General features: G+C 41.9%; 1 protein-coding gene across 2 annotated transcripts in view; it reads left to right on the plus strand.

Moving 5' to 3' along the window:
- TES (testin LIM domain protein) overlaps positions 1 to 6,452 on the plus strand; it is a 46,685-nt gene extending 40,233 nt beyond the window's left edge. For both annotated transcript variants that reach the window (XM_059711605.1, XM_059711606.1), the window contains exon 7: positions 5,214 to 6,452. In XM_059711605.1, the coding sequence (XP_059567588.1) occupies positions 5,214 to 5,402 (189 nt within the window). In that variant the 3' untranslated portion in view covers positions 5,403 to 6,452. The remainder of the gene's footprint in view (positions 1 to 5,213) is intronic.
- Positions 6,453 to 26,338: the final 19,886 nt, after the last annotated feature.

The raw sequence follows: 26,338 nt of genomic DNA on the forward strand, positions 1-26,338 counted from the left end.
GATTTACAACAAAATTGAATGGACGGTAAAAGACTTGCCATATACCCCTTATCCCTACATATGAATAGCCTTGTCCATTATCAATATCATTCACCAGAATAGTACAAGGATGAATCTACATTGACACATCATAATCACCAAAAGCTCATATTTTACCTTAGGGTTCACTCTTGGTGTATTTTCTTTGGTTTTGGACAATGTATAGAATGGACAGATTATCCTATATAATAAAAGCCTAATATGCAAATCAACCAAACAGCAGAACGACTGGTTACTATGACACGCACTGACCACCAGGGAGCAGACGCTCCATGCAGGAGCTGCCCACAGGCCCCAGGCCAGCCAGCAGGGGCCCCCTGGTAACCCCGCAGAGGGAGGTGACCAGTAGCGGCAGCAGGGCCAGAGAGCAGGAGGCACCAGGCAAGCCAAGGGGGGTGCCAGCGGGGACCGCCCCCTGATCGCCCCGCCAGTCACCTCACATATTGACCCTGATCACCAGCCAGGCCTAGGGAATCCTACCCATGCACAAATTTTATGCACCGAGCCTCTAGTTTATGTATAAATAGCTATATATATAAAACTCTAATATGCAAATAGACCAAACAGCAGAACAACCAGTTGCTATGACGTGTGCTGACCACCAGGAGGTGCACACAGAACATGGCGGGCATTGGCCACAGCGGATAGTGAAGCAGGTAAGTGGGGGCACCAGACCAAGGCAGGTCGCTGGTCACTGTCATCGGGGCGAGCCTCTGGTGGTTACTGAAAATTCTTTGCTCCCGTGCTCGGGGCCTTACACCCGCTGCCGGCACTGGCCCCGCTCGCACCCGCTGCTAGCGCTGGAGCCGCCGCTTGCACCTGCTGCTGGCACCTGGCACCGGCCCCTGGCGCTGGCCCCGATTGCTCAGCACCATCAGTGGGTGCGAGCGGCGGCTACTGGCCCCAATCACCCCTCAGGGCTTCTCCACCTCCCCCTGCTCCTGAGGAATGATCAGGGCCAACAGCCGCCTCTTGCACCCACTGACGGTGCCACCCCACTTGCACCCACTGACAGCACCGGCCCCACTCGCATCCGCTGCTGGTGCTGGCCCTAATCACTCCTCAGAGTGCGAGCGGGGTCGGCACAGTCAGCGGGTGGGAGCAGCAGCAGTGGAAGTGAAGCTACTGGCAGACAGGGGACTGGGGGCTGCGGCAGGAGGGGCCCATACAGGGGCACAGAGGATGGGCTGAGACCCGCTCCTCTGCCCACCGCAGCCTCACAGCCCACAGTTCCTTTCAAGGTGCACGAATTCGTGCACTGGGCCCCAAGTACATATCTAATTTTATATTTATACTAGAGGCCCAGTGCACAAATTTGTGCACAGATGGGGTCTGGCTGGCCTGCCCCGATGGGAGCCCATCGGGCCAGACCAGCCCAGGGGGAGGGTCCACAGGCAGTTGGCTGGCCAGCCCCTTCCCCCAAACGGGATGTTGGGCGTCGATTGGGGCCCGGATCAGGCTGGTTGGCTGCTTCAGTGCACATCGTAACCACTGGTCATTCTGGTCGTTCTGCCTTTCTGGTTGCTGGGCTTTTATATATATAGAAAATCTACACTAATAAAAGAGAAAAATGGTAATTGGCGTACGACGATACCCTTTTAATTGGCTAATCAGGGCTATATGCAAATTAACTGCCAACTATGATTGGCAGTTAACTGCCAATCTTTTTGTTGGCAGTTAACTGCCAACTAAGATTGGCAGTTAACTGCCAACAAGATGGCGGTTAATTTGCATATGTAGGCACAATGCAGGGAGGCGAAAGGGAAAGCAGGAAGAAGCCCCCTGCCACTGACAGTGATCGTAAACCCAGGGGGGAGCTAAGAGCTGGGGGGCAGGGCAAAGGCGGCCCTGGGGCCACCTTTGCCCTGCCCCCCAGCCATGATCGGAGAATCAGGCGCCTTTGCCGCCCTGGCCAGTGATAGCAGGAAGTAGGGGTGGAGCCAGCGATGGGAGCTGGACACGGTCGAAGCTGGCAGTCCCAGGAGCTAGGGGTCCCTTGCCTGGGCCTAAAGCGGAGCCCATGATCGCAGGGCTGCTGCAGCTGCAGGTCCCCGCTGTCCGAGCCGGACGCCTCAGCCAGAGGCGTTAGGCCTGGGCAGGGGCGGAGCCTGCAACCGCGGGGAGCTGGGGGTCCCTGCCCAGGCCTGACACCTCTGCCGGAGGCCTCAGGCCTGGTCAAGGGGCCGATCCAATGATTGGTGATCGGAGGGTGATGAGGGTCAACTCCTCTGGCCGAGGCATCAGGCCTGGGCGGGGGCTGAGCCGGGGATTGGGGGGATATGATGGTCCCCTTGCCCAGGCCTGAAGCCTGGGTCAGAGGCGTCAGGCTTGGGCGGGGGGTGGAGCAAGCGATCAGAGGGAGATGGGGGTCCCCTGCCCAGGCATGATTCCTGGGCCAGAGGCCTCAGGCCTGGGCAGGGGCCAGAGCCAGTGATCGGGGGGAGATGGGGGTCCCCTGTCCAAGCCTGACACCTCTGGCGGAGGCGTCAGGCCTGGGCAAGGGGCTGATCCTGTGATTGGAGGGTGATGGGGGTCAATGCCTGAGGGCTCCCAGTATGTGAGAGGGGGCAGGCTGGGCTGAGGGACACTCCCCCCCCCCCCCCACACACACACACCCAGTGCACGAATTTCGTGCACCGGGCCCCTAGTGTTTACATATTTATATAAAATTATTCATATTTATATATGTACTAGTAGCCTGGACACGAAATTTGTGCACATTAAAAGGGAATTAATTGCCCTAACCGGTTTGGCTCAGTGGATATAGCATTGGCCTGTGGACTCAAGGGTCCCAGGTTCAATTCAGGTCAAGGGCATGTATCTTAGTTGTGGTGTTTCATAAAGAGCATTTTCTGTGTCCCAGTGGGGGATGTGCAGGAGGCAGCTGATCGATGTTTCTCTCTCATCGATGTTTCTAACTCTCTATCCCTCTCCCTTCCTCTCTGTAAAAAATCAGTAAGATATATTTTTTAAAAAAAGGGAATTAATTAGCAGAGATATTTTAATATTGCTGTTTGCCCTTTCTCTATAATAGAAATGTGAGAGATGAAAGGAAATTAGTAAAATGTATATGAAAATAATATATAAATTTATTAATAAACAGTAACAAAAGGATATAACAGAGGCATGATATAAAAAAGACAAAAACATGGTATGAAAACAACAAAAAAATGATATGAAAACAAAAAAACATGATATAAAAGCAACAGTGATGCAAACAATGACTGATAAAGTGATTAAACTTATTCTAATATCTCCCTGTACACCACATTAAGAGTGAAAACACTTTCAGAGTGCTTGACTAATTTCCCTTGTGATGAAGTATTTAGAGCTTTAACTGTAACATTATATGCTCTTCAAACTCGAGAGAAAGCAACATATAACTGACCATGTGCGAAAACGGGTTCAGGTAGGAATATGTTTACTTTGTCTAGAGTTTGTCCTTGTGATTTATTAATAGTCATCACAAATGCTGGCATCACGGGAAACCGTCGTCCAGTCAATTTAAATGGGAGGCCAGTGTCAGATGGGGACAAATTAATTCTTGGAATCAGAACAGCCTCTCCCTCTGCAGATCCCATTAATACTTCAGCTTCGATAATGTTAGTTCATAATCTTTTGATAATAAATCTGGTACCATTACAAAGACCCCATTTACTATTGAGATTTCTCAATGGCATGATGATTGCACCCACTTTCAATTTTAATTTATGACACGGCATTCCCGAAGGAGTAATACTATTAAGAAATTCGATGGGAAAATTTTCCTTTTCAGCATCATCTGTGGAATCAAGGAATCATCACTCAAATATGTGTGAAAATCTCCATCGAGTATATCCAAATTTTCTTCATTTAATTTTTGAACATGCTCATTTTTTGGACAAAGAATTGTACGTTTAGATATATTTTTAATATTATCTATAACAGTGGTTCTCAACCTTGGCTGCACATTAGAATCACCTTGGAATCTTTAAAATCCTGATTCCTAGGCCTCATCCTCGGAAATTGTTTCTGCCTCAAACCCCGCCCTTACAGGAAACAGCTCCTGGAAACAGCTCCAGGGAGGGCGTAGCCGTTGCCAAGACAACCCCTTCAGGACTGACTTCCTTCCGCTTGGTCTCGGTTCTGGTCGTGATGAACACCACCCAGGGTTTTTATATCAGTAGATATACACACACACACATCATTATTATTTCATAAAGAGTATTTTCTGTGCCCTGCCTATTTATTTCTTTATCTCTCCCACCTCCCTGCCACACACTCCACTCCTGGCAACCATTCATCTTTTTATTGTATCCATAATTTTGCCTTTGTTAGAATGTCATACAGTGGGGCCTTGACTTACGAGTGTCCCGACTAACGAGTTTTTTGAGATACCAGCTGTCTCTCGGCCGATTTTTTGCATTGAGTTGACAGAGTAATTTGAGTTAAAGAGCTCCTTAATGAGTTCCTTAACGAGCTCGGTCTCGGACCGAATTAAACTCATAAGTCAAGGCCCCACTGTAGTTGGAATTCATACACTATGTAGCCTTTTTATATGAGCTTCTTTCCCTTTATAATTTGCATTTAATTTTCCTCCATGTCTCTTTATGACTTGATAGCTCGTTTCTTTTTACCACTGAGTAATATTTCATTGTCTGGATATACCACCATTTATCCATTCACCTAATAAAGGAAATCTTGATTGCTTCTAAGTTTTGGCAATTATGAGTAAAGCAACATCCCGGCGAGGGATTTTGAGTAGACATAAGTTATTAACTTCTTTGTGTAAATACCCAAATCCAATAATCATTTATTGGATTGTGTGATAAAAGTATGTTTAGTTAAACTGCCAAATGGCCTTATTTTGCACTTCCACCAGCAATGAGAGAGTTCCTGTTGCTCCACAGCCTTCCTAGAATTTGGTGTTGTAGGAAAAACCATAAACTTTTTTGTAATTACTAATGTGCAATTATAATAGAATACCCTTGAACCTGATGCACTGCTTTGGAACTTGCCATCAAGACTTTCTGCCTTGAATACCGTGGGGATATTTTGCAAGCATCGGATTACCTGTTTGGCCTTCACCTGTTATTTCTCACTGTGCTCGGCATATAAACCCCATTAACAGTTGTTGGCTAGAAAGATTACTTGAAAGGTCGATCTCATCTCTTCTTTTTTTGTGTCATTAACAGGTATGTCAGGGATGCCACAATGCCATCGACCCCGAAGTGCAGCGGGTGACCTATAACAATTTCAGCTGGCATGCCTCCACGGAGTGCTTTCTGTGCTCCTGCTGCAGCAAGTGTCTCATTGGGCAGAAGTTCATGCCGGTGGAAGGGATGGTTTTCTGCTCAGTGGAGTGCAAGAAGATGATGTCTTAAGAGGAGAGCACCACGCAATATTGAGCCACAGCTATCCAGAGTGGTCTGCGTTCCTACTGTAAATGCAATTTAGAAAAATAAATGGAAAAAAAAGCAACTATAAAGGAAACCAGAAGATTTTAAGTATCTCTCTTTGCTGTTTTTCTCTCACCTTTTTTATCATCTCAACATTTAAAACCTACTTTGAGCATTTAATTTTACAATGGTAAAGAATGTTATCTTTTTAGCTTTCTAGATGTAAAATCTTTGAGTTGGAAGGTTGGGTTTATATCTTTATATCTCTATTCCCCTTGTGCCAAACAGTTATATCTGAAACAATTAAAAGGTAGTGTGCTGAATGGAGAGATGATCATTTCTTGTTCTATATTCTTGTTTCCCTCTAGTGTAAAATGAAAAATATTAAACTTTCCCTAATGCCAAAACTCTACATTTATTACCTCATCATATTCACTGAACTTTGTAGTGATGCACAGTGAATTCTTTTGACAGAGGAAATAGAAATGCAACATAGTATGGGGAGCTGTTATCATTTTAATGTTGATGCATTCACTATTTTCTAATTTAGACAGAGGTAACTTCATTGCATTTCTTATAAAAAAATTTTCCCTACCTCTTAGTAGTCTCTTTGTAAGCTGGTGACCTCCATATGTGGCCTTTAATATTTTATTGTCACATGTGGCATCCCACTTTTTACTTTAGATGATATTTGGCTTGGACTTAAAATCCATGCCACATATTTATATATTATTTTTTCAATCCAAAGAACATATATACTTTTTATACCCAAGAAACTATAATTTGTACTGACTGCACTTACTCACCATGATTTGGATATATTTTTGCATGGTTTTTATTTTTTTCTAATGGATACTGTCCTGTGATGCTACTAAGCCTATATATCAAAAGCCTTCTTCACCCATATACTTCATTCCATAGGTATCCCTAATGTTTACTTTTCCTTGTATACTTACATATACTATGCACTATGAAAAATAAATAAAATTAATGATATGTATGTTATTCAAAATAAAATTTCTTTTACTTTAATAATTGTACCTTTATTCATATCCTTTTTAAAATTTTTATTGTTAAAAGTATTATAAATGTCCCCATTTATTCCCATGTTGACCCCCTCCACCCTCTTCTGCCGCCTCCCCAGACCTCCCCCTCACTATTGTTTGACCATTGGGTATACATATAAGCATATAAGCATTTTGGTTCATCTCTTCCCAGCCCCTGTCCCTTCCCTCTGAAATACATCAGTCTGTTGCATGCTTCAGTGCCTCTGGATCTATTTTGTTCATTAGTTTATTTTGTTCATTAGATTCCACATATAAGTGAGATCATGTGATACTTCTCTTTCTCTGATAGGCTTATTTCACTTACCATAATATTCTCCGAATCCTTTCATGCTGTCTCAAAGAGTAAGAGATCCTTCTTTTTTACTGCTGCATAGTATTCCACGGTGTAAATGTACCACAGCTTTTTATCCACTCATCTACTGATGGGCACTTGGGCTGTTTCCAGATCTTAGCTATTTTAAATAACACTGTGAACACAGGGATGTATATATTCTTTTTGATTGATATTTCTGGATTCTTAGGATACATTCCTAGAGGTGGGATCACTGAGTCAAATGGGAGTACCATTTTTAATTTTTTGAGGAAACTCCACACTTTTCCATAGTGGTTGTACCAGTGTGCATTCCCATCAGCAGTGCACTAGGGTTCCTTTTTCTCTACATCCTCACCACACTTGTTGTTAACATTGATGGTGGCTATTCTGGCAGGTGTGAGATGGTACCTCATTGTGTTTTAACATGCATCTCTCTGATAATTAGTGACATGGAGAATTTTTTCATGTTTCTTGGCCATTTGTATGTCCTCTTTGAAGAAGTGTCTATTTTGGTCCTCTGTCCGTTTTTTAATTGGGTTGTTTGGCTTCCTTTTGTTGAGTTGTATGAGTACACTTAATTTTTTTTTTCTTCCTTACCTTCTAATTCCTCTGCTTCATAGTGCCTGGTTTTAATTCCTTCCAATGTATTCTTGATGTCAGATATAGTATTCTTCATTTCTATTTGGTTCTTATTCATAATATCTGTATCTTTTTTCATACTGACGTAGCCTTCACTAAATTCCTTATAGTTCCCACTAACACCTTGGAAGTTCCCACTAAGTTTATTATAGTTCTCACTGAATTCCTTGAGCATCTTTCTAACCATTACTCTGAACTCTATGTCTGAAAACTTGCCTACCTCCATCTCATCTAGTTCCTTTTTGGGCAATTCCTCCTTTCCTTAAATTTTGGGGATGTTTTTCTCCCCATTTTAGTTGTCTCTTTGTGTTTGTATCTATGTGTTATATATGTATTTGTTATGACTCCCAGTCCTGTGGGTTGGGCTTTTGTAGTAAGTGTTCTGTAGGACCCAGTGGTGTGTTTTCCTTGAACTACTGAGCTGTATGTGTGTCCCTTTGTGTGTTATTTGGGTTCTCATGTTGTGATTGGATCTAGATTGTTGTCCTATTTGTCAGAGAGCTGTCCTCTCAGGCTGGCTAACTGGGGGGCTCAGCCACAACCACACTGTGTGAACTATTGTACAGGTGATGACAGGGCAAAACAAAACAAAACCGACAGGAAATGAACTGGAACATACAAAATATCCCTATAACCATGATAAAAACAACTGAAGAGAAAAGAGAATTAGGAAAGAGAAAAGAGAACACAAATACTAAGGCAATAAAAAGAAACTGAAAAGGATATTGCTAATAGTAAAAAAAAAATAAAAAATGAGTAAATAAAAAGGTTACTGGGCAGAAAAAAAGATTTCTGAAAGGAAAGAAGGGAGAGCAAAATAAGAGTAGAGAGTAGGAAAATGAAAACAGTAAAGACAAGAAGAGAAAGAAAAATGTTATGCAAAGGTAAGAAGAGATGTAAAGCAAAAGAAGGTGGGGGAAAAAAAGGAAGGAAGCCAATAAGAAATATGAAATAAGAGAGAAAAGCAAAAACTTAATAATTATAATAATATCAAGGCAATAAAGCAGAAAATATTTAAAATAGAACAACAAAAATACAAGCAAAACAAAACAATTATCTTTTTTTTAAAGTAAGCCAAGTGAAGTTTGTCTCGGCTACGCTCACTGTTTTGTATGCTGATTTCAGGCCTCCTGAGCGGTGCCTTTCTGTCAGCCAGTTGTCAGGGGCTGTCCAAGTTTGGCTCTTGGTGTCTATTTGTAGCTGGTCAGTTTGAGGCTCTCTGAGGGCCGCCTCCCTCTGTAGTTTCCTGGTCTTTCTCCAGTGTCTTTCGAAGAGTGTCTTTAGGGTGGAGGCAGGCTAACCTAACTAGGGCTAGGGGGCCCATTACTTAGAGATTTCGCCATCAGGCACTCACTGAGGCGAGATTAATCTCTGCTTTGAAGCCAACCCTTCAGTCTGTACCATGTCCTCCGACCCTAGTTCCCCCTAAAATGGCCTGATGTAGGTTCTGTTTGGATATAGCCTACTGCCCTTTCACTTTCAGCTGTCCTGGGTTCAGTAGGATTGATCTCCGGAGAGCACATTGCTTTCCCAGCCCCCAGGAGGGGTGTTAAGCTTTTCCTCCTGGTTCCAAACAATAGTCCATGAGAGTCTTATTCTTGGATTATCCTCCTCTGAGCTGTTCTCCCTTTCCCCACCGAACGTTGCCCAGTGGGAGTATCTGGGGCTTCAGAGAGCCAATCCAGCCCTTTCCTATTGGGGAGGTGCTCCTAGCCTACAGGAGAGGTAGAGGTACTCCACCCACCTTTCCCCGTAACCGCTGGCTGAACTCAGGGCGTTTGGGTCAGCCTCGCCAAATGCAGACAGAAAGCCTGGCGCTTGCTGGTCTTTCTCCCCAATATATCTTCCCAGTGGATATCATGGGGCGCCATCAAAAACGAAAACAAAAAAAACCATAAAGAAAGAAGCAGAAAACTGCTTTGCTAGGACTCATTGTCCTTGCACTCCCATCAAGGAAAAGGGATTACAAAGTCAGCCCCATGCAGGTTCTCCACACAGCTGATCTCGTAAAGTTGAGGCCGAAATTCCCAGCTCCGTTCGTGATTCCAGCTATCTTCAGTGTGGGTCAACAAATCCCTGCTCTCTGCCCCACCAGCATAGCTCAGTGGTTGAGTGTCAACCCATGAATCAGGACACCATGGTTCGATTTGGTGGGGGCACATGCCCAGTGTGGGCATGCAGGAGGCAGCCGATCAATGATGCTCTCTCATCATTGATGTTTCTCTCTCTCCCTCTCTCTCCATCCCTGAAATCAGTAAAAATACATATATTTTTTAAACCCCTGCTTTGCCCTGCTGGCAGCTGAAGTTGCAGCTCAGACTCTCTCTGGAGGTGGGGGGATCCTCTTTCTCCTCTCCCTGCCACACAATTGAGATGCTTTCTGGGGCTCTGTCCCGTGCCTTTCAGGAAAGCAGAGGGTCCCTTTAGGTCACTGCTGGTTGCAACCCACAGGCTGCTTTCTATTCTGGAGCCACACACCCTGGTGAATCTCTCCGGCTCGCCTGCTGACATTAGGCGTGTTCTTTCCCTGGGAAGGCACACACCTTGCTTCCCAGGCAGACTGCTCCCTGGGTTCCTCTGCCCAATGCTTCACGGGCTCTCCTTCCATCTCCATCGCTCAGGGTTTGATATCCTTGCATTCGGATGCCAGTCCACACTCCCAAGGAAAGGGAGCTTTGCAGCCACTGTCAGGCCTCTCAGTTGAGCACCGTCTCGGGGGTGGGGGTTCCCCTTTATGCAACTCCCCCTCGTTTACCAGTCTTTTTTAAAAAATATATTTTATTGATTTTTTTACAGAGAGGAAGGGAGAGGGATAGTTAGAAACATCAATGAGAGAGAAACATCGATCAGCTGCCTCCTGCACGCCCCCTACTGGGGATATGCCCGCAACTAAGGTACATGCCCTTGACCAGAATCAAACCTGGGACCCTGCAGTCCGCAGGCCATCGCTCTATCCACTGAGCCAAACCGGTTAGGGCTACCAGTCTTATCTTGTTTCTTCAGTGCTCCTTAGACAAAATATAGTCCAATCAGCTTTACTTGCCTTGTTTTTTCAAGCAGGCTGTGCAGAATTTTAGCTGTAAATCCAGTCTATGGAACAAGGGCACTCAGCCTCCTGTTAGAGTTCAGCCATTTTTGCTCCTTTTCATTGGAAAGCAAAAAATAAAAAAATAAAAAAAAAATCCTTCTGCAATTAAGCACTTATTACAGCAGGGGGCGCTGTCTCCAAGGATTAAAAACAACCCAAACAAAGACTGCTTCTGACAAAACAGAAACTAGAGTTTTCATTATAATAAAGGGATAAGTTTTATGAAACGTTAAAATAAATCAAGGCATTTAAGTTGTTAGTTTTCAAGTCCTGTGGGAGTTATTTTTCTTTTAGAAAAAAGGAAAAACTATCTTCTCTTGAGATAAATCTAACAAGGATTACTCTGATACTCAAATTGCAACTCGATTTGGTTTTCTAAGAATTTTTTCATGGCAACCTTTTGTGAAAAGGAAACAAATGTGGAATAGTAGTAGAATTATTCTTCTTCAGATTAGCAAATCATGAATGTATTTTCCCTCAGTGTGAAGTATTTCTGTATAGTGGGAATAGCAGCATACTCTGGCAAAAACCCAGAATAATTTGATTTTTTTCAGTTTCTGTTTGTTTGACTGATCGTGCTTCTCCTTAAATTCACTCCCTCTCTTCCCCAAAACATGGCTAAATAGGAATAAATTGAAACAATTTTCTTACATACTAACATGGCCACTCTTCATATGTCTGCCTGTCTAGCCTCCATTCTTTTGGGTCTGAGGTACAAACAGGCTGGTTAGGAGTTGTAAAGGCCCAAGAAATTTGACCAAAACCACATTTCACTACCAAAGATGCTAACTGCATGCATATTAGGAATTTCCTAGAACAATAAACTACTTTGCTAGGGAGATATGGAATCACTACATTTGATTCTTTGTCCTGATTTATGTTTAGTTTGGCCTTATAAGAGAATGAACTCTCTATATGAAAGGTTTCAAAGTTTCCTGCCACTTTAAAGTGTTAATCAGGTGAAAAGGAATTGTTTCAGATACATTGTCCTTTGAACACTTCACAAGAGAACAAGATAGTTAATAGATTAGTTAAATCCTCTTGCAGTGAGGAAAAGATAGGGAAGTAATAAAAGTTCTTATCTAGATTCATGCAATTTTTTCAAAATAGATAATGAATAATCTTTTGTTCTACTTATTTTCAATTGGTCAATAAATGGAAGTTTCTATCATCCAAATCCCATTTAAGTTCGTAGATATAGCTTATCCTTTTTGCACTCAACATTGCAGGCATTTAACAACCACATCTGTGCAGTTAGCAGTAGAGAGACCCTTACCCTGAAAGGGATTAGATTAAAAGGGAGAAAATAGCAAAATATGAACCATGATAAAGGTACCATAGAGAGTAAGAAAAGAGATGTGCTTTTCCCTTCTGCAGAAGCCACTATCTTGCTTTTAGAGAAGGTATAATGATGAATTCTGATTCTCTTTTCCCCTAATCAGCAGTGGGTACTTGAGAACAGAGCGGTTACATGAGGAAAAAGAGGAGAGAAATGTCTTTCCTTAGACCCAGGAAGTTCAAAAAAAGATTTTGACACATTATCAGTTGATGAAGTATATTAAGGTAATACATTTACTATCTTATTGGAACAGACCATCTTAGAATAATAAATCATGCATTCATTCACAGAATGTACACATATCGTATTCATCTCTAAGCAGAAGAAATTTTTCTTGTAATGCTTGGATTGCAGTTATAGTTTTGAGAAATCAGTGGATTGGGTGATTTAATTCCGTTAAGAAATACCAGTTGCTCAAGAGACTCACTGGCCTTCATGTTTGTTGTATCGTTGTTGTTTTTTTATTTTTCTGGAAATGGGGAGCTAAGACTTGTTTTTCTTTAATCAAGGATAGGCGAAACTTCTATGACTCTGAAGTCTTCAAGCATAGATTTCAAAATCTGACTTTGAAGTATTTCTATCCCAATTTCATCAAAGGCAAAAGATGTATTATTGACTCACTCTTAAGGAATTTCCAACATGCAGTGTTTAAAGCTCACACAACTTCACCATGGTTACGAAGTAGACACCACCACCCAAGATCTGTATTAAGCCTTTGTCTCAAGATCTGCCCTAGCAGATCTGAACTTGTCTTCTATGTGTTCACTTACTTTCTCAGAAAACTTATGACTCCTGTGCTGTCTCCATTTAATAGCACTTTACCACAAATTCTTACTAGCTTCTCTCTGCCCTTCTTTGACCTCTCCTGGTTTAAGTGTTCCATGTCAACTGTCATGATTGCACTGAATACTCTTGTATGTGAAAAGGAATCATTGTGTTGGGTACATGGGTGCATTTTTCATATATTTACCATGAGCTAAATTATATTTAGCTTAGCTAATTATTTTTTTCTCTTCATGGGAAACAATGCCATTGTAGCTTCTATTTAATCTGATAATGTATTTTGAAATACTCAAAACAAGATATCATTAACTTTCATGCCTGTTTTGAATTGCATTTCATGCTCACATTTGTGAAGGCTACTATTGATTTTTATTCAATAATTTTCCCCAGGATATCTTTAAAAAATATATATCTGTTTATTGATTTTACAAGGGAAGGGAGAGGGAGAGAGAGATAGAAACATCAATGATGAGAGAGAATTATTGATCGGCTGCCTCCTGCATGCCCCACACTGGGGATCGAACCCACAACCTGAGCATGTGCCCTGATCGGGAATCAAAACACCATGACCTCCTAGTTCATAGGTCAACACTGAGCCATGCTGGCTGGGCTTCTCCAGGATATCTTGACCTTCAGACAATAACACACATCCACACACATTAAAAAAAACAAACAAAAAATAAAATCTTTATATCCAGTTATCGTCATTAGAGTCAACTATTATCAAATGCAGAGAGAGACATTTGAGTTGATATCACCAGAAATAGTGATTGTGAAGGCATTATGGTATAGTTCAAAAAGGAGGGCTATGTTTAGGAGTCCAGAGACCTGGTCAGGTCCCATTGATTCTTCCTCTCCTCAGAGTTACAGCCAAGTAGGAGAGAGGACAAGATTGTTAGATTTGAGGAACTTGTGAAATAACAGGCCCAAATGTGGATGGATATCTGTGAATATGTTGAAGTCATCAAGAGTAACAAGCAAGGAAAATAGTGGGGAGAAGAGTGATCTAGAGGCTAAAGTTATCAAAAACACAGTGTCCTGGAATTTGATAGATGCCAACTAAAGGTAGAAATGAGTGGTTAAGTCTGAGGTCATTTACTATACTTCAAAGAACTTTGATTGTTAGAAAGGAAAAAAAAAAGGAATTCATGGAAATAACAATGGAGAATAAGTAAGACACCTACCTCATAAGCACTGGGAAATGCCCATATGGAGAAAAAGTACTGGTCTCTACTTGAAGTACTACAGAAGAAACAGAGACCTTGCTGGGTAACAGATCATCAGCTGGAGCAAAGAGATGAAGAGGTTGAGAGTGCAAGTGAGTTTGCAGTTCACAGAAAGTAGACTCCCTAAGAGGTAATATTAGGGAGTATAGGAAGGATAGGGCCAGATTAGGGGGTTTACAACGCAGAATAGATATCAGGTTTCCAAATGAGGCCAAAAAATATAGATGCCTACCATAAACAGGGCTGAGAGGCATACCAAGGTTAGTTCCGACAGTTTGCCAGAGAGGGATGAGTCATCAGTTAGGAATGCTTTTGGCAACAAGTAACTAAAAACTAAGAGTGCTTTAAAGACAAGTCATAGCCTAGCACAAATTTGGCTTCTAAGAAGCTCTCTTTTAACCTCTCTGCTATGCCATCCTCTATGTGTTGCCTTCCATTCTCAGGTTTGTCTTTTTATTCAAGCACCACTCCCTCACATAACAGCACCCAAAGTATAAAGCAGAGAGAGGTAAAAGGGGAATTTTACTCTCTTAGCAAGAAGGAAAATCCTTCTCTGGAGCCCCTAACAGACTTACCTAGTGATCCATTTCATGGGCTAGAACTAGGTCACATGCTCAGAGGAAAAGGAAAATAGTTGACTTATCCAATCATAATTCATGCTCTAAGGGCTGGGTACGTAGCTACCCAGAACAATAATCTTCTGATCTAAGAAGAAAGGAAATGACTATTGAATTGGCAGATGACAGGGAGCACTATGATGCATAGTTATTTAGAATTCAATCTTGAGCTGGAAGATAATGGGATTGCCAGGCAGCTGTTTAGTTCTGAAGCTTGGGTTTCTGTTGACTGGAGAGATGAAATGGGCATCATCTTTCTTAGGCAGGGTGCCTCTTACACAGCCAGGGATGGTGGGGAGTCAGCAAGAGACATGAGGAAGTGCCTGAGGGGACTGGTTCTGGAGTATGCTTGGCTTGCTCCCCTCCACATCTCATTCTTATCTGACCCATTTTCAAGTCACAGGTAATTGTTCTCTCTTGAGAAAAAAAATGATGATTTTGCTTTGAAATTTGTTGAACTTGAGTCAAGTGGAGGGTTATGGTTTAGAACCTGAAATCTGGATCTAAAAAAACAATAATCATGCACACACAAAAAATAAAAAAGCAAACCTCTGGTTGGAGATTAAGATGAAGTAGTCAGTGGATAAAAGTTATGTTAAAATCTTATATTAACTTACAAAAAGGGTCTTATAAGGGTCTTATTCTTCTTACCAAATGTGACTATATGTCAATGATAGTTTTGAAATGTTTTTCATGTTACTCTATTTTTCTCCAGGTAAAATTAAGCCAAGTTTCCTATATTTCCTTTTTTCTGAAGACATAAACATGTCCCTAGCAGTTTTAGTACTTTCACAGTAGACATTGAATGTTCTGAACAACCACGGAACTTCTCTGTCTTAATTTCTCATCTATAAAATGGGGATATAAATTCCTAAGTGGCAGATTGCATTTTCAAAATAGTCCTAGTAATATTTCTGGTCCCACATGCTGTTCCAGAGCCTTGTCACTCATTACCTGGAGTCTGTCTTCCCTCTCCTGGAACCTGAGAGGGCCTTTGTGACTCCCTGGGTGAGCAGAATGTGGCATGCCTGGTCATAACCAGTGGTAGGATTCCCCAGGCTGTCTGTCTCAGGGATGAAACCTGTTGTCACCCTGTGAGGAAGCCCAGAGCAGCTCACTGGGAGCACCCATGTGGAGAGGTCCATGTGAAGAGGAGCTGAGGCTCCAAGCTCAATACCAGCATCAACGTCGACAGGCAACTACATGATTCTTCAAATGAACCCATTCCCCTGCCTCACTTCTTTCAATTGAAGGCCCTGACATCAGCAGAGACAAATTGAACCACTCAGTCCTGTCCAAATTCCTGAACCATAAATTCCATAAACTCACATGAAGGGTTGCTTTATTTCACAAAGGTTTGGGGTAATTTGCTTTGCAGCCATGGTATCTGCAACCTCTGTTGAACAGAATTATTCGATACATATAGGAGAATCCCTGAAAAACGTGAATTTATTCTGCATGCTACTACGTGTTATTCTGTAGTAGAGTTTATAAACATCGGGAACACATAATAACCTAGACTCAGAAAACCTGGTGAGCACTATTTTCAGCACAGTACATTCCAGGGCATAGGACCATGATCTGGGAGCAAGCAGGAGGCTTGTATTCCCATGGAGAGTCTTCAATTTTTGAATTTTTTGCTCGACAAATGGAATCCTCAGCACTCCAGTTACCAAGGTAAGAAACACCTTTAATGCTGCTAAAGATTCATGGGGAAAGTACTTAGAATACAGGGCCATGTTTATTCTCCAAAGTCTATGAAATATAAGGAAAATTGAGGGAGGATGTATCCATCACCCACAAGCTCCTAAGCACTGTGGCTATAAAACTATATACATTATAGGCCTTGCCCTCAAGAACTTCACAATCTCATATTTCATAAAGGAGACAGGTATTTAAACTAGTAATCCTTTGAAGAAGATCAAATAGAAGAGATAGAATCTTGAGATTAGTCCAGAAGTTTGTCAAGACATATAATTTACAAAAAAAAGAATGGCTTGTGATCCTGTTCCTAATCGGTGATTTACCCTATTTCTTGAAAAAAAAAAATTTTTTTAAATTTAAAAATGAATGACTTCCTTTGAATTGTAATTTATATAACTTAGGGATCATACCCTTCAAAGTACTTAAGAGTGCATGTAAAAGTGAATAGCAAGGGAGCACATGAGAGTTTGCATATAGTACATTACTTTCATCCACACACATTTTCTTTCCCCTGTTCCAAATAAAATTCTGCTAAAGGGCTCAAAATGGGGGCTGGAGAAGCGGGGAAGAGAGACGCTGGAGGACAGCAGAGGACCACAGTGGCATACGGTACTTTCATTCTGAATTGATTGTCCACCAAATAGCACTGCACCCAGTATTTTCCAATATCAAGAAGTGCCCTGTAGAGTTTTGCAAAATCTACGAGCTATCTGTAAGGCACTACTGTGACACCATCCTCACCAGGGAATATTTGCTAAGGGTTTCTCTCTGCCCACTCCTATGGCAGCATGAGGCTGAGTGAGCAGGCAGGCGGGGCCCCTGAGGCCAGGGGTGCCTCCCCGCGGGAGGGTTCAACATTCCCATCAAAGGCTGAGAATAATTCTTGCTTTTTTTACTTATAAAATGAACATGGGAATTTCCATTACTTATCTTCAGCCAAAAGACCTTTGGGGGATAATCATAGAGCATTTATCAGAATACTTAATATGGCTTTTACCAAAGGAAGAGTTAATAGCTTTACAATGACCTTTCTTGTATGTGTATGTGTTAGGGCAAGCATTATCAAGTGAGAGAAAATTTTGGCTGAAACATTTTTTTTAAACAAAATTCATTCTTAGTCACTCTTTTCTGTTAAAAATTGTCTTAATATTCTTTTGAAGAGCTGAGCTAGTCAGTGTTCTAAATGCTGTATACATATACCATCAATCCTTGTAGCAAAACTGAAGGTAAATACTTTTTTAAAAAAATATATTTTTATTGATTTCAGAGAGGAAGGGAGAGGGAGAGACAGAAACATCAATGAGAGAGAATCATCGATCAGCTGCCTCCTGCATGCCCACCACTGGGGATCGAGCCCACAACCCAGGCACGTGTCCCTGACCGGAATCGAACCTGGAACCCTTCAGTCCTCAGGCCAACGCTCCATCCACTGAGCCAAACAGGCCAGGGCCGAAGGTAAATACTTTTATTATATCATTTTGTAGATAAGGAAACTGAGGACAGTGGGATTATGTAATTTGATCAAAGCCACTATGAGGAAGCATAAGAACAGTAATTTGAACTCTGGTAATAGACCCGAAGGTCTGAATTCGTATTTATTTCACCGTGCTGCCACACTGTGTACGTGTCCCTTCCCTTTCACATAAACCATGTCAGATCCACATAAAAGTACTTTTCCTTTGCTGGGCTGGTCTTCCACGGGGATTCTTCCGTGCACCTGTGCACCCCCAGCAGCATCAGGTCATCATTAAGGAAAGGCCCTCCCTGATTCTGGGCCATGCAACCAGCAGCAGCCCCGTACAGCCTGTTAAAGACAAAACCCTTTCTGTTCCTCAACCAAATCTTTCATATTTGGCTGAAAATAAGCACTGCCCTGCTGAGATGCCAAAGGAAACATACTTACATTATGAAGTGTTTCTAACAAATGTTTTGGAGATTTTAAAGGGGCAGCTTTCTAAACATACGAGGCATTTGCAAACAACCCAGACACACAGGCCAGCTTCGCAGGCCAAGCATTGTTTCTGGGTTGTATAATCTTGAAAACCAGCAAAGCTGTCTCAATGCCCATTTGTCAATTGCCCAGTGATACCAACAAAATGGTATTCCAGGGCTTTGATTTGAAATGGGCATTGTTAATATAATTTTGGCATTCTTTAGCAGGTTTCAAAGTGGAATCAGAGGTTTATGTTTATAACGTTTACAATCATTCCGCAAAGTTCAAGATGTTTGGCAATGCTTGGGAAACTTGAAAAGAGTAATAAAAGGTTAACATGAGGAATTCAAAGCTGCCTTGTATGGTAATGCTGTTGCAAACTAACACATTCGTCAGCATTACACGTTTAGCGATCTTAGGGATAGATAGGTGTGGAGCTGCAGAAAGAGCAAAGTATAACACTGAGGCTGGCCTGTTACATGAAGAATAAGGGACTTTGGAAAATTTACATTTAATGTCTCAGCTTTGAAAATACAGTAACGAGAAAGAAAGAGGAAGAAAGAGAAACAGACAGAGAGAATTATGACCTTATTTACTTTCCCCCTCATTTACTAAGAATTTGCACTCATTTGCTAAGTATTTACAGTCTCCTTGACTCTTTTTCAGCATCAACAGCTCCACCTTGCCTTGCAGTGGTAAAAGGTACACTCTTGTCAGCCCGGAATGCACACCACGTTCCAGCCCAGCCCAGGCCCTCTCTGAACACATGCTCTCAAACCCTGCTCTCCCAAGCTCTTGACTTGCTGGCAGCCGATAAAAGGGGTTTCCTTATGAGTCACAGTGTGTAGGGAGGCTGAGTGGTATAACCTACACTTGTGCCGTAATCCGTATGGAATGTATTTGAAACAGAAGACAGAAATCTAGAGTTTAGTTCAACATCTGACTTCATGCACATTCTCGAGAAACTGGAGTGCAATGAGGAAAATCACAGTGTCTCTCCTGCTATGGAAAAATCACTCCCACAACATTGTCTCCAAAGCCACAGGAGCCAAGGTGCGCATGGCCAGGCTCCTAGGTCTCTGATTAGGAAAGAGTCTGTTTCATGACCCTTTTAGATGACCCAGCTTTCCTGTTTGGGAAATAAAAGCAGTCCCTCCTTTGGTGAGCTGAAGTGGAAATATGTGCGGTTGAGAATACACAGTTGCCATAGACAAAGACTTTTTATCAATTCTGTAAAGTCTGATAGATCACATCCTTAAAGGCAACAAGAAGGCTAAAGATTATTGTAAGATAGGTGCGTTTATAAAAGTCAGAGCAGTCCTGGCTGAGTGGATCAGTAGGTTGGAGCGTCCTCACATGCAGCAAAAGGTGGTGGGTTTGATTCTGGTCAGGGAATAACCTAGGTTGTGTGTTTGATCCCTGGTCAGGGCGCATATAGTAGGCAATGGATTCTTTTTCTCTCTCTCTTCATTCCTCTCTCTCTCTAAAATTCAATAAAAAATCATATCCTTGGTGAGGATTAAAAAAAATTCAGAACAGATGTGAAAAAACTGTTTCCCACCATGTTTCTTCATTTATTTACAACTAGTGTGACCTGGTGCACAGATTCATGCACATTGAAAGGAAATTAATGAGAAGGTGGCCAGTGGGGCTGGACTGGGCGAGATGGGCTGGACACACCCTGGGGACAACCTTCCGAGGTCCCTCCCCAGCTGGCTGCACCTGGGGCGGTGCAGAGTGAGCGGGGTCCCTCCAGCAGGTGGGGTCCATTGGCCTGGTGGAATCGCACAGCTCTATGAGGAATCGGGCTCCCTCCTCTCTGGTTCTGGGGTGCGTCACCTGAGAACTGCCACTGCCAAGTCACTGCAGCTTGGCAGCTCCTGCGTTGAGCATCTGCCCCCGGCGGTCAGTGCGCTCTTATCTATCAGCTGGTTGGATGGTCACTTAGCCTTTTACAGATATAGATAAGTGGAAGAAAATGAGCTTTCTTATCAATAATAGGCACTTATCTGGCAAAACAAATTAAGACACTTGCTAATTTTGATTAATATTTAAAGAAACAAATCAAGTTATTTATTTCGCATACCCTGTAAAATATAGTTCCAAATACAGGTCAGTGATGTGAGAAAAGGGAATGGAAAATAAATAATCTATTTTGAATACTTACCATTAAGACTTGATACAAAAGTCCCTTCAGTATCTGTAATCTGACATGGTTAACTAGGCACAGCCGAGGTCAGCAAATTTACCAGATAGTAAATAGTCCATTCAACATATAGAAAAGGTCATGTGTTCTTTCACTTTTTCAATAATCAATCACTTAGAGTTTCCCAAAACTGTGATGTTTATGGGGTGTACCAGGAGCTCAGGGGCTCAAGAAGCTCACTCTGTGGGGAGAGAGGAAGACAGGCAAACAGTAATTATCCTGCACATGGTAAGCCTTCAGCGGAGTAGAGATAAGGAGAGCAGAGCCGACTTTAGGGAGAAAGGCAACATTTGAATTGGGTCCCTAATAGGAGTGTAAGTGACACTCTACACTGAGTGTTTGTGGCACAGAGCTTCTAAAACCTTGGAATTTCCCAAGCGATGAGAGAGATAAAGGTGTCTTTAGTTATTCAGCATCAGGCCCTTTCAACCATAAAAGAGTTTTCCAGAGGAACCCATCATGTGATTAGAGGGTTGGAACTTTCAGCACCACCCCCTGACCAGCAGGGAGGGAGATCAATGGCCAATTATTCTTTGTTAAATTGGATTGAAGAAAATATGCATATAGAAGAGTATAGTATCATTAGTGTACGTTTCAGTGCATTTTCACATCATGGCGGGGTCATCAGCCCTCAATCAAGATATAAAACATCACCAGTAACTCAGAAACCCCTTCTAGCCTATAGCCTCCTAAGGGCTACCACTCTCCTGACGTCCAACCCCATAAATGAATCTGTAAATAAATGGCATTGTACAGTATATAATCTTTGGGCCATGCTTTTTACCCCCTTAACTTTATCTAGAATTTTATGTTATTATGTTATGCTATTAGGTTGTTTCCTCTTATATGTATTGCCATTTTATTCCATTGTGCAGATATAACCATGCTATTAGATATTTAAAGTAGGCATTAACAATGTTTACTAGTTTGGGTTATTTTCTGACCACCAGTTCCTAATGTCTAGATATCTGGGAAATATTTTCATGTGTCATTGATGTCCTGACACCTTGATTTCAGTCTTTTGGCCTCCAGAACTGCAAGAGAATACATTCCCATGGTTTTTAAGCCACCAAATCTGTGGTGATTTGTAGAGCAGGGGCCTTGCCCACAATAGGGGAGCTGGTTGCTGAAGTGAACAGGAATCACTGGCTGCTGCATCCTGTCTGTGCAGAGTGGCAGGAGTGGGCGCCCTGCTGTGTGGACCGCAGCGGCCTCTGGCTGGTCTCTGAGGAGCCCCAGATGAGTTCTGCCACCGGGGTCGAGCGCATTGCCCCAGGATGAAGCAGATTCGATATCGTAGCACATCCCCTGAGCCTCTCTGGGCACACTGTCCCTGGGCAGCCACACAGGGCTGCCGTTAGCATTTAACTCACCTCTAATTGGGATGCAGTTTCTTCTCACTAGGGTTACTGACAATTTGTGGTGGAAAGACAAATATTTTCTATAAAAAAATATCCATAGTTTTGGTAGGAAAAGTATAGGTTCATGGTGAATCTGTACCAGGAAAACCACCCATCAGAAAATATTTCCAACTTTTATTTTGATTTTCATTCAAGCATTCCTTCGGTACAATACAAAAGCCCCCGAAGAGGTGGCAGATGATGGTAGCAATGCTTCACTGCCTCCTCTATTTGAGTTTAGAATCACCCTAAGTCCATGTGTTAGTCTATTTGAGCTTCATTTCTTTTTAAAAAAAATATATATTTTATTGATTTTTTACAGAGAGGAAGGGAGAAGGATAGAGAGTTAGAAACATCAATGAGAAAGAAACATCGATCAGCTGCCTCCTGCACACTCCCTACTGGGGATGTGCCCCCAACCAAGGCACATGCCCTTGATGGGAATTGAGCCCTTCAGTCCGCAGGCCGATGCTCTATCCACTGAGCCAAACTAGTTAAGGCTGAACTTCATTTCTATGAATTCTCTGACACATTCCTTTTTGAGAGGTAACAAAGTTCTGAGTATTTTCTTCAACCCACAGGCCATAGTTTTGCTTTTTGTAGTTCTTTAGCACCGACCTTCTGCCGGCCCCACTATGTGATACTCCCTGCCTCTTCTAACTGCCTTTCCTGAACATTGTATTGGTATAAAGATATTTTTCTGCCCTGGCCTGGTGGGTCAGCTGGTGGGTTGTCCCATACACCAAAAAGGTTGCAGACATACCTAGGTTGTGGGTTCAATCCTGGGCCAAGGAGCCTACGGGAGGCAATCAATTGATGTTTCTGTCTCTCTCCCTTCCTCTCTCTCTAAAATCAATAAAAGATATTTTCCAAAGATGGCTTATGGATACCATTTATTGGAGAATTTTACAAAGAAAATACCAAAACAGATTGGCTGATAATTTGGAACTAGTGAGTGGTTAGCTGAACTGCACTGATGGACTTAGAGATTTCACAGCTCTTGGGACAGAGGGATACAGAGAAAAGGCGGACTCCTTTCTTTTAGCCAGGACATGGTAATGTTAAGCAAACACAGGCAGAGCATAAACAGTGGCCACCGTCACTTCTAGAAGCTTCCAAGGGTGCACTGAGGGCATTCGTTTCTGGAATTGCGAGCATATGAACAGGGCTGGTGGCGTCCTCTGGTCCCAAGAAATACTGTTGGGCTCACCTTTTGGATAATATCTTGGTGATACTAGGGATGAGCCCCCAGAGGAAGCTGAGCCCTCTATTCATCTAGACAGCTGGGATTCATTTTACTTACTGATATGGCATGGAAGCGGGATTTTTGGACCAGAACATGCCATGTTCCCCTGGGCAGAATGGTTCCTGGGCCCTTTGTCCATGGGAGCAGAAGAATGAATCCAGGATGGAAGGTGGTATAGCAAAGGTGGAAAGTTATTGAAGAACAAGCACAGATTCCCACGTGGGGAGGGGAAAAGAGTCCCCCAGAGTTCCTATTTCTACACTTTATAAAGGCTGTAGATCTTTGTGCCTCGATATCCCCTCTGATTGGTCACCATTCCCTTAGCCTGGTTACTATAGTAATTCCTGAGCTCAAAAGTCTGAACCTCACCATGGACATGTGGGTATTTCCTCCCCTCCTTCCTTATTGTTTTCCTATTCCCTTTGGGCTCTCTCCTCCTCCTTCCGGATGAAGGGCTTCCTTCCCTTTATTTTGTAAATATTGACCTTTTGCTGTTCCCAGCTCCCTCATTCTATGAAAATGTACCTGTTGCAGCTCCTCAGCTTCCCTATTCTAAGGAAATATACCTTCTGCTGCTCTGCAGCCCTGTGCTTCTCCCATGGTCCCCTTAATTTCTAAAGTTTCTAAAATTTCCTACACCGTCTTTTTCACCCCTAAAAATTCCTGTTTCAGCATCAATATTACACATAGGCACAGCATAGTGGTTAGACAGTCATGTACTTTACAGAGTGGTTCCCCCCAATATGTCAATAACTATGTGTCCCCATACACAGTTATTACAATATTATTGACTCTATTCCCTATGCTATTCTGTACTTCTTAATCCATTCACCTTTTTCATCCAGTCCCCCAAGCCCTCTCCTCACTGGTAACCATCAGTCTGTTCTCTCAGTATCTATGAGTCTATTCCTATTTGTTTATTTTTTTTCTTTAGATTCCTTATTTAAGTGAAATCATATGATATTTGTTTTCTCCGACTGATTTATTTCATTTAGTGTAGTACCTTCTAGATCCATCCATGCTGTAGCAAAAGGTAAGATCTTTTAAAATCATCACCAGAAGATATGTTTATTGATTTCAGAGAGAGAGGAAGGGAGAGAAGGAGAGAAAGAGAGAGAGAGATAAAGAGAGAAACATTGATCGTCGCCTCCCATACATGCACGGACCAAGATTGAACCTGAAACCTAGGTATGAGCCCTGGCCGTGAATCAAATCTGAGACCTTTCGGAGTACAAGATGATACTCCAACCAATGAAGCCACACCAGCAAGGGCAAGATTTTTATTATTTTTAAGGCCTAGTAATATTCCATATTATATACCATATTTTCTTTATCTACTTGTCTATTGATGAGAACTTGGGTTGCTTCCATATTTTAGCTATTGTAAATAATGTTGCAGTAACTGTGGGGTGTATATATTCTTTAAAATTATTGTTTTAGGGTTCTTCAAATATAGTCTCAGAAGTGGGATTGCTGGGTCATAAGGCAATTTAATTTTTAATTTTTTTTGAAACCTCACAGTTTTCCATAGTGTTACACCAATCTTTATTCCTACCAACAGTGCACAAGGGTTCCCTTTTCTCCACATCTTAACACTTTTTTGGTTTTTGATTTATTGGTGATAGCCCTTCTGACAGATGTGAGATAGTATCTCATTGTAGCTTTGATTTGCATTTCCCTGAGGTTTATTGATGCTGAATAACTTTTGATATGTGTACTGGCCATCCATTTTTCTTCTTTAGAGAAGTGTCTATTCAGGTCTTCTGCCCACTTTTGTATTTTCATTTTTATTGAATGTATTGAGGTAACATTGGTTAATGCAATTAACTAGAATTCTATAATTCATCATCTGTACATTGTATTGTGTGCTCACCACTTTTTTAAAAAAATTATCTTTGTTGTTTAAAGTATTACAGATGTCCCCTTTGTTTGTTTGTGAGGTTTTTTTCCCATTGACCCCCTCCACCCGTACCTCCCACCCCCCCACCCCCCCACCCCCCCACCCCCCCACCCCCACCCCCACCCTCCCATCCCCCCCACCCCCATCCCCCCCCACCCCCGGCCGAAGCCTTGACCAATCTATTGTCTGTGTCCATGGGCTATGCATATATGCATATAAGTTCCCTGGTTAATCACTCTCCGCTCCACCCCTTCACCGCCACCTTCGCTCTGATATTCATCAGTCTGGTCCATGCTTCTGTCTCTGGTTCTATTTGATTCATCAGTTTGTTTTGTTCATTAGATTCCACATATGAGTGAGATCATGGGATACTTATCTTTCTCTGACTGGCATATTTCACTTAGCATAATACTCTCCAGGTCCATCCATGCTGTTACAAATGGTAAAAGTTCTTTCTTTTTTACAGCAGCGTCATATTCCATTGTGTAAATGTACCACAGCTGATGGGCACTTGGGCTATTTCCAAATCTTAGGTATTGTAAATTGCACTACTATGAACATGGGGATACATATATTCTTTCTGATTGGTGTTTCTGATTTTTTATGTTGACCACTTTTTAATTTGGTTGTTTGCTTTCTGGTGTTGAGTTGTGTAAATGTTGGATATTAAACCCTTATAGGATGTATCATTGACAAATATCTTCTTCCATTCAAGGTTATATTTTTGTCTTGTTGATGGTTTTCTCTGCTATGCAAAAACTTTTTAGTTTGATGTAGTCCTATTTGATTTTTTTTTGTTTCCCTTGCCTAAGGATATATATCAGAAAAAAATATTGCTATAAGAAATGTGGAGATATTATTGCTTTTTCTTTCTTCTAGTAGTTTTATGGCTTCAGTTCTTACATTTAAGTCTTTAATCTACAGTATTTTGAGGTTATTCTATGGTCTAAAAAGGTGGCCTAATTTTATTTTTTTGCAGGTATCAGTCCAAATTTCCCAACAGCATTTATTGAATAGATTGTCTTTACCCCCATTGTATGTTATTGCTTCCTTTGTAATAGATTAATTGATCATAAATTCCTGTGCTTTCTATTCTATCTCATTGATCTGTGTGTCTGTTTTTATGCCAGTACCGTGCTGTTTTGATTACTATAACCTTGTAGTATTTTTTTATATCAGGTGGTGTAATACCTCTCACTTTGTTCTACTTTTTCAAGATTTCTTTTGGGGTGATTTGTGTTTCCATACAAATTTTAGGATTGCTTTTTCTAGTTCTATGAAATATGTGGTTGATATTTTGATAGGACATACATTAAATCTGTATATTGCTTAGACATTTTAATGATGTTAATTCTCCCTATCCATGAGCACAGTATATGCATCTACTCATTAGTATCTTCAATTCCTTTCTTCAATGTCTTGTGGATTGTTAACTGATAACAATCCAGTATCAGTATGAT

The sequence above is a fragment of the Myotis daubentonii genome, chromosome 10, assembly GCF_963259705.1.
Source record: "Myotis daubentonii chromosome 10, mMyoDau2.1, whole genome shotgun sequence".
NCBI classification, from domain to species: domain Eukaryota; kingdom Metazoa; phylum Chordata; class Mammalia; order Chiroptera; family Vespertilionidae; genus Myotis; species Myotis daubentonii.